The sequence below is a fragment of the Grammomys surdaster genome, unplaced genomic scaffold, assembly GCF_004785775.1.
Source record: "Grammomys surdaster isolate TR1022 unplaced genomic scaffold, NIH_TR_1.0 126219, whole genome shotgun sequence".
Lineage (NCBI taxonomy): Eukaryota > Metazoa > Chordata > Mammalia > Rodentia > Muridae > Grammomys > Grammomys surdaster.
Window position 1 is genome coordinate 9,227,349 of NW_021621022.1, and position 9,008 is coordinate 9,236,356.

At 51.2% G+C, this 9,008-nt stretch overlaps 1 protein-coding gene across 1 annotated transcript; it reads left to right on the forward strand.

Moving 5' to 3' along the window:
- Positions 1-4,119: 4,119 nt before the first annotated feature.
- Positions 4,120-6,553, forward strand: Nudt18 (nudix hydrolase 18). Its single transcript, XM_028758831.1, has 3 exons — positions 4,120-4,354; positions 5,194-5,407; positions 5,607-6,553. The coding sequence occupies exons 1-3, from the start codon at positions 4,193-4,195 to the stop codon at positions 6,200-6,202; spliced, it is 972 nt and encodes a 323-aa protein (XP_028614664.1). The 5' UTR covers positions 4,120-4,192; the 3' UTR covers positions 6,203-6,553.
- The last annotated feature ends 2,455 nt before the right edge of the window (positions 6,554-9,008 follow it).

Consider the following 9,008-nt stretch of genomic DNA (forward strand, 5'->3'; position numbering starts at 1 on the left):
CATCTGTTTGAAGCATTTAAAAACAACAACAAAGGCACCCGAGATCGTCTATCACCCAACTCAGACATTGCTAGATTATGTTGTATTTCCTTCTAGCGTTTTCTTCAGGGAATCTTGATTGCTTTCTTTCAAGGGTTTGTTAGAGCTGGGTGTGATGGAACACACCTGTAATCCCAGTACTAAGGGAGGCGGAGAAGCAAGAGGCCAGCCTTGACTACTAGTGATTTTTAACATCAACTTGGAGACCCTCATCTTAAAAAGAAAAGGTTAGGCTTTTTCGTTGAAGAGTTTAGTCATTGTCAATTTATTTATTTAAAGATTAAAGGGAGGAGGCAACTCTAGAGAACAGCCATGTTTTACTATGTCCCTTTCTTTTCACTTAAACCATCGGATTTAATCCCTGACAATATTTTGGAGTACAGACGATCTATTTCCATTTTACAGAGGAAACAGGTAGTTTGGTGCTAAGTCAGTCTTAGGAGGTTCTGCAGCCATTTTAATGTCAGAATGGGATTTGAACCAAGTTTGCTGACTCTAGACACCTTGTGACATTCTCATTTTCCTGGTTCACAGAGTTTAAAGACAGGCTTGTCTGTGTCTCCATCTTCTTCCTAGGAGATGCCTCTAGCACTGAATGACATGTTTTAACATTTGGCCTTCTATAGCCTTGTCCTGATGTCACCCTGAGCCAATATAGAACACTTCCCAGGAAAGATGCAACACTGAACTTTTTTGTTTATTGGGACGGGGTGGCAGGGGTACTCAGGGCCTCAGTGTTCGCTGGACACACCCCTCTCCTACCATCACAGTGCCCTTGAGGGTGGATTTGTCTGGCTCTTAAAAACAGCAGCCGGACCAGAGTTCACTTGTTCTAGGATTGGACCAAGAATAGAACCAGCCCAGTGTCTGACCCTGAGACGTGAGCCAGGGCCCTTGGTTGGCACTTTTCCTTGCAGAGGCCCTGGAGAGTCAGTGGTTCCTTGTCTTCTTTCTGATTCACCATGACACCAGCCAAAGAGCTGGAAGTGAGCTCTGGGGTGTCTCTCTGTGGATTCGCTGCTGTTTTCTTTTCCTTATAAAACTCTCCTACATTTTATCTTAAAATAATTGTAGATTTACATTCAAGTTACAAATATAGCACGGACCTTTAATCTCAGCCTCTGAGGGAGGCTGATCTCTGAATTCAAGACCAGACAGGGTTATGTAGTGAGAGCCTGTCTCTAAAAAAACAAACAAAACAAAACAAAATATAGCACATAAAGCTTTCAGTTACCCTTGACCTAGTGTCCCCCAATGGGAACATCCTATACATAGTCCTTTTATTATGGCTAAGACCTTAGCATCACATTCAGGACCGAGTAATCCCTTCTAGGGAGCCACAGCCTTACTGGAATCTCATCAGTGTTCTCATTTTTGTTCCCTTTTGTGTCCCAGGGTCTAGAAATTCCTCAGTCTGATCTACATTGTGGCTGTGACTCCTCCAGAGTCATTCAAGGAGCTACTAGTCCAGCCCTTCCCCCCACTGCCCTTCTCACCTGTCTCTTTATCAGGAGACAGGATTTGCTACATTGTAAAGGACTCCAGCATCGCAGACACCCTTGCTCAGCCTGCCTGCCCAGCCCTGGCCCCATGTAGCTGACTCTGCCTACCCCATATCTCCTTGATCGCAGGTCATATACACGTGTGCATGAATGCACCCTAAGATGGCCTGCTCCCATAGGCGCTGGGAGAGCTGCACTAGTGGGGCCATGCTTGTCCAACGCTACCCACTCCAGGGGTGTTCTCCACCTCAGAGGAAAGAAGACATGTTTGGAGAGGAATGTCTCAGCTCCCCTCCCTATCTCATGATCCCCTTTCTGTTCAAGACTCACCCACCTGTCTCTGACCACTGCTCTTTATCCCAAGGCCTTGACAAGTCCAACACTTTTGGTTGCCTCCCCAAGCACTCTGGGAAGGACTGTACCCCCTTCAAATGCCTTCTGTGTGTCCCACTCACCATTTACAAAGGGCTTTTGGTGTTCTATTGCTTCCATGTGGCTTATGACAAGGCAATTAGGCCCTCCACAGCAGACGAGTGTTTTCCCCTTCCCCCATGATAATGGAGGAATGGAACTGCGGTTGTGGCAGCCTTTGCACACAACCAGGCAGTTGGGCCGTCTGCTGTTTATCTTAGGACGCCTCTGCAGCTCTCTCAGCCTGCCCAGACATGACCTCACCCTCTCCCAAATCATCCCTGGGAGGCAGAATGGAGTCTCTGACCAGTGTTGCCTCCACTTCACAGATGGGAAAATTGAGGCACTGAGAGATCTAAACAAAGGAGAGGAGAATAGAGAAGAGGGAAGGGAAAGAGAGGAAAATAGAAAAGAGGAGGGGAAGCGAGTAGAGGGGGATGAGGAGGGCAGGGAAGAGAGAGATAGAGAGTAGGGGAGGGGAGGGGGAGAGAAGGGAGGGGAGAGAAGGACTTTAACAAGTGGATCTGCATCCTGGGGCCTGATCTTGCCCCTCTGCCAGTGACTACAGTTATCTGGAGGTAGGAAGTCTTTAACAGCCTAAAGCCAGAAGTGTTCAAGTGCCTCAAGATACCTTGGGCCACTGTGTCCAACCTCACACAGATTTCCTCTCCAGGGAGTTTGCATCAGCATCAGGGAGAAAGGCTGAGACTAGTCCCGTAGGGCCAAGATCGCCTGCCAGTCAAGTCTACAGAGCACAGAAATGTTTTTGTTTGATTTTTGTGGTGCTGTGAATTGAACCCAGGGCCTTGTGTATGCTAGGCAAATACTCTACCACTGAGCTACACTCCCCCATTTCATGGTGTGTGTGTGTGTGTTCATGTGCATGTGTAGGTGTGCTCTATGGGCTATGGCTTTGAGGTCCTACCTGGAGAACAGGTGAGCTGCCTAGTGACAGAGTTCAGATAGTCCACAGCTTCTCCCAGGCTATCTTGGCTTCTCAACAAGCATGGAAAAGGAGGGCTGTTACAGACCTACTGTACAGATGAGGACATTGAGGCCACCCAGGACACAGAGCAAGTCAGCCAGCAGTGGCTGGATGTCTGGCTTCAAGTCCAGAGCTTTGTCAGCACCACCAAGCCACTGTCCCCCAAAGGAGGTACACAGAGCCAGCGGGGGGTTGGGGGGGGGGAAGAGAAGGCTGGGATGGGGTGAGGAGCCCAGACTTGGCCTGTTTTGTGGATTCCTCCCAGCTGGCCCTGCCTTCCTGTCCTGAGTGGAGGTTCAAGAAGCTCAGAAGAGGAAAGGTCAGGCTGGGAGAGAAGCAGGAGCTGGCCAAAACAACCCACACCCTGTTCTCCATGGCCAGGCCCTGAACGCCGGGTAGGAGGGCACCATCCCTGCCCTCTAAAGATGTAGTCTGCTTCAGAAGCCTTGAAACTACTCGGGGGAAAAACATTGAGCACGGGAATCGGATGCAGTCTACAGTGCTGACTTCAAGCTCTTTTTCATCCCCCAAAGCTTCTTCTCATCCCCAGCCTTGTCCCACCTTGACCACCTGTCCCATCCCTCCTCTGAGGCTTGTCAATCACATCCCTCTACCTCCACCCCAGACCAATCCTATAGCCTCGGACTTTTAAAATGTCTGTGTCCATCGACCTAGACAGATCAGAATTTCTAACGCAACGTTATGTGCTTCTGCCATAACATTCAGAGCATTTTAACGAAGTCAGAAAGTTATTTTGGGGCCTCTTCGTCCTGAGCACTTCTCTAGTTTGTTTACGATAAAAGCTGGACGGTGGGAGCGAACGGCGGAGCCTAGGCTTCCGTAATGTCATCGGACGAGTGACGCCATCGACCCTGGTCACAGTGGTGTTCATCACCCTACAGGCAGGATGACATCACCGTCGGAACCCGCGCGGACAAGTGCGTGCTGGATGAATTAGCTAATCGCTGGGGAGAGTGTGGAGTGAGCGACCAGCGGCTAAAACCCGGGAGAGGAGGGGGCAGAGAGAGGATCCCGGCGCCCCGCCCTCTCGGTAACCGCCGGGAGCTGGCCAATCCGGGCAGGCCGTAGTGATGCGCAGCCTATCAGCGACCAGGTCTCCCGGAGGTTCCGCGTTAGCCTTGGCCCTCAAGGCAGGGGAGGGGGCGAGGGCGCAGCGGCCCACCGCAGCTCAGGTCCCTGCCGCCTGCCTCCGGGGCTCTGGCAGGTCCGGGCTTGCCACCTCCCCGGAGACTTGATGGCCACGGAGGGCCTGGCAGGGGCGCTTGGCACCGTGCTGGGGGGGAAGGGGTTGCTGGTGCAGAGCTGTGACTCGGAGCCGGCTGGCAAGCCGCTGTTGCCCGTGCGGCTGCGGAAGAATGTCTGCTACGTGGTGATGGCCGTGTTCCTCAACGAGCAGGTGAGCGTCCGACCGGCCGCCGGCCTTCGGCTGGTCTCGGGAGCGTGCCGCCTGCCCTGATCGGAACAGGCGAGCCAACGGCCGGCCGCTGTCTGTACGTGGCGCTTCCCAATGTTGCAAAGCACTCTCACACTAGCAACTGAGCCGAGATCGTCCTTACGTAGACTCTGTAATATAGAAGGAGAAGCCAGGGTCCCGGGGCGGTTTATCTCATCCGCTAGACCTCGTCCCACACCAGGAGAGGCCGGTGGTATGCCTCCTTCCTTTCCGGGAGTCTAGCAGTGCCTGACGTGCACGGGGATTTCCTAGACTCTCCCAGGGCCATGGGTAGTAATGGGGAGCTTACATGCGGGCCTCTCTGATCCTCTGAGAGTTCTTTTTAGTGATCACCTCTGTACAAGTCAGCGTTATAAAATCCTGGCCAAGTAGGGGTAGGCTGGTATGGAGGTGGAGCTGAGTTTCAAAGCCTCAGACCCTAGACTGAGGATCTGACACAGGCGGTTTGTAGGTCCCATGGGAACAAGAGCAAGACAGTGGCAGTTGCATAGATGAGTCAGTATAGGAGTGGTGGCACTCTCCGGGATGAGGCCTCCGTAGAGCAACGCCCAAGGACCTCAGCCCCTTTCTACAGCACAAATCCCTCGGTCCCAAGTTGAGTTACAGCAAAGAGGAGGCAGCCACAGCTCTCAACCACACCAGGGCCTGGCTCCTGGGGATCCAGCATCCTGAAAGTGTCTATCTACCAAGAAGGGAGCTTTGGGCCACCATCCAGCTAGGGGCTGCTCTTCTGAAGCCCCCAGACTGGCTGGATAGTGAAGATTGTCTTGCTTCCCTCTCAGGATGAGGTGTTGATGATCCAGGAGGCCAAGAGAGAATGCCGGGGAACATGGTACCTCCCTGCAGGAAGAATGGAACCAGGGGAGACCATCGTGGAGGCCATGCAGCGGGAGGTGAAGGAGGAGGCTGGGCTGCTCTGTGAGCCAGTGACACTGCTGTCTGTGGAGGAGAGGGGTGCCTCCTGGATCCGTTTTGTATTCCTTGCTCGACCAACAGGTACAACCCACCTGGTGATACTCAAGCACCCTTTTCACAGTCCTTTATCCTTAGCAGGCCCTGCTGTGGGCTTCTGCAAATTGCCACTGACTTACTGCAGCTGTGGGGTCCCCCTCTGGGGTGTTTGGATAGCCATTTCCTCTCTCAAGCTCAACACTTCTCATACTGGTCCTCTCCCCATCCCCCAAATCTCTTCTAGGTGGAATTCTCAAGACTTCCAAGGATGCTGATTCTGAGTCCCTACAGGCTGGCTGGTACCCACGGGTTTCTCTGCCCACACCGCTTAGAGCCCATGATGTTCTGCACCTGGTAGAGCTAGGTGCCAAATTCTGCCAACAAGCCATGCACCCTCTCATTCTGCCTCAAGAGCTTCCCTGCAACGTGGTCTGCCAACGGCTGGTGACCACCTTTACAACAGTCCAGTCAGTGTGGGTGTTGGTGGGCACAGTGGGGACACCTCACCTGCCCATCACTGCCTGTGGCTTTACCCCGATGGAGCAAAGGGGTGGCATCAAGGTGGCCATCTTAAGGCTGCTACAGGAGTGTCTGACTCTACACAGTTTGGCAGTGGAGACCAAGGGGTTGCTTGGGCTGCAGCACCTAGGCAGGGACCACGTGGATGGGGTCTGCCTAAATGTACTGGTGACGGTGGCTTTTCGGAACCCAGGAATCCAAGATGAGCCCCCAAAGATTCGAGGTGAAAACTACTTTTGGTGGAAGGTATTAGAGGAAGACTTACAAAAACAACTTCTACACAGACTCCAGGAATCTTCTGTCGTCCCCCTGAGCAGATAGAGAGATCCCAGCAGCGACCACGAGCTGAGCAGCCACCCTCCCTCTGAGGCAGAGAAGAGGCTGGCGATCAGGGATCTCTCATTGCACATTGCACGGGTGCAGGGACCACACACTGAGCCCAAAGGGAGGGTGCCTTGAATCCAGTCTGTTGTTCTGAGGGTACACAGTGCTTCTCTTTACGTTGGTGAGATTTTTGAACCCTAAATGGCACCATCTTCTTTGTTCACTTTGGAGAAGGCTGCATGTCAATCCTTCCAATCCCATAGGAATGTAGAGGGGATGGGACATGGGGGATGCATCCCTCAGGCCAGAGTCCTCATTGCTGAGTAAAAAGGTGTTGCTTAACTTGCCTACCTGCCTAAATGTCTGTGTGGGGAGGATATGGGGCAGTGTCCCACCCACAGCCACCCCAGTTCTTTCCTCACCATGTACACACTGATGCTATGCAGGGGTGTAGGGCTCCTGGGGTAGACATCGCTGCTTCCAGAAGCCTCGACCCACCCAGGCTCTCTTTAGTGTTCCTGTTCTGTTGGGGCGGGCGTGGGACTTTGAAGTGACCACACCCCTAATAAAAACACAGCTCAGACCTGTCCAGGTGTTGAACGGTTCGGTCTGGTGAAACCGCCTATGGAACAAGAGGTGAGGATGACACCTTGGCCTCAGCCTGTCTTCTTCTTTTCGAGCTTCCTGGGCTCCGACCTCTTCCATGTGCTCTCTGGCCCTGGCTTTTTTAGTTTTGTTCATGCCCTATCCTCGGCTCATGTAGCCCAGGCTGACTGTGAATTCTTATCATGTAGCTGATGACGACCTTGAATATCTGTTCATCTGGCTTCCGCAGAACTCAAGCACTTATCAACTGTCACATTCCCAGGCCATCACAGGATTCTGTTTTCTTAAGATAGACTCTGCCCACATAGACCAGGCTGACCTTACTCAAGGTTGTTGTGATCTTCCTGCCTCCGATTCTTAAGTCCTGGGAATACAGATGTGCTCCAGCATGCCAGTGCCAAGCTGCTGCTGCTTATCATCATCACCATCATCATCATCATCTGATGAAAACTTTGGGGCTGGAGAGAGATGGCTCGGCTCAGCATTTAAGAGCATGTGCAGCTCTTGCTGAGAACTTGAGTTTGGTCTCCAGTACTCGTACCAAGAGGCTCATAACCACCTCCAGCTCCTGGCTTTCTAGCACCTTCTCTGGCCTCTCTAGCCACTCCACTCAATGTGCACATCTCCTACACAGACATACATAATTGAAGATAAAAATTCAAATACAAATCAAAAGCAATGGGGCAAAGGAATACATGTTGCTAATCATCACATCTAGGGGAAAGGTTTCTGATTCTGAGCAGAGAAACACACTTCCTAGCATTGCTTTTCACAGGACACTATTTAGCTTGAGGAACCAGAAAGCTCCCTGACCTTCCCCTAGTGCTCCAGGCCTCTTTTGGTAACCATCTTGTCTGGTCTCTAGAGAAAAAGCCTCCGTAGACTCCCTGAGGACACATCTTCCAAATGATAAACCAAAGTGAGGTGTGGTGGCACATGCCTTTTATCCCAGCATTCAGGAGGCAGGAGGATCTCTAGGAGTTCCTAGACAGGACAGTCATACTACATACAGAGGCCCTGTTTCAAAACATGGAACAAAATAAATGAAGTCTTTTCTATTTTTTTATTTCTGGAGTGCTGTGGGTTGAATGGAGGAGCTCACACATTCTGGGTAAGCAGGCTACCTAATGATCTCAGTGAAAACCAAAACCTTTTATTCAGGTCAGGACTCTTCCAGTTCCTCCACACACAGAGAAGGGGAGTGACACTCACTCCCAACTACTTAACCTGGTAGTTTTTGATCCTGAGTACACATCACTGTTACCCAGAGTTCTCAGTTCTGTCCACCCACTATAGTGACTAAGCTTCTGAAACCAGCTGGGTGCTGGCACGCATGCGTGCATGTGTGTGCTCGTGAGTGTGCACATGTGCAAAAGTGAGAGGAGGCTGTCGGGAGCCCTGTTCTATTGCTTTCCACCTCATTCCCTTTAGACAGGGTCTGGTCTATCACTGAACCTGGAGCTAGACTGCATGCAGCAAGCTTCAGTGATCCTCTTGTCTCCTTTCCCCATGGTACTAGGACTTCAGATGTGTACGCAGCTATGCCTCAGTTTCTCACCTGGGTGCTGGGAATAGAAACCCATGTCTTTGTTAGCAGCTTCTCTCATCCATTGAGCCATCTCCCTACTGGTACTGAAAAAAGCCTAGATTATTCTTAAAAGAATGTCTTTTAAAATTTCTCTGTGTGTGTGTGTATGCGTGCGTGCATGCATGCATGTGTGTGCCTCTGAGGTATCAGATCCCCTGGAGCTGGAGTCACAGGCAGTTGAAAGCTTCCTTACATTGGTGCTAGGAACCAAACTTGGATCCTCTGCACTAACATGTGGATGCTCCGTTGGAACCCTGCTGAGGACTTGTTTCTCAAATCTTGATTGCCTGACCCCTTGGATTCTCTATGACTCAGAATACCCACTCCCATACCATTTGAAAAACAAAACAAAAAAAGTTGGGCATCATAGTACATACCTGTAACTCTAGCATCCAGGAAGGAGGCCAAGAGAAGTTACTATCCAGTTCAAAGCCATCCTGGGCATGTATATAGCATGACCCTTTCTCAAAAAATCCAACCCACCAACCAAACATAGAGAGCAGTGCTAAGGACTGAGCCCAAGGGATTTACCCATGCCAAATACACACTTTTTTGTTTTTTGAGAGTTTCTCTGTGTAGCCCTGGGTATTTGGAACTAGCTCTGTAAAT

What these genes read in the sequence shown, in the direction of transcription:
- Nudt18 (XM_028758831.1), top strand. Translation starts at nt 4,193, where the DNA reads ATGGCCACGGAGGGCCTGGCAGGGGCGCTTGGCACCGTGCTGGGGGGG. An exon ending in CCGTGTTCCTCAACGAGCAG is followed by an intron (nt 4,355 to 5,193) that starts GTGAGCGTCCGA and finishes CTTCCCTCTCAG; the next exon opens with GATGAGGTGTTGATGATCCA. An exon ending in ATTCCTTGCTCGACCAACAG is followed by an intron (nt 5,408 to 5,606) that starts GTACAACCCACC and finishes AATCTCTTCTAG; the next exon opens with GTGGAATTCTCAAGACTTCC.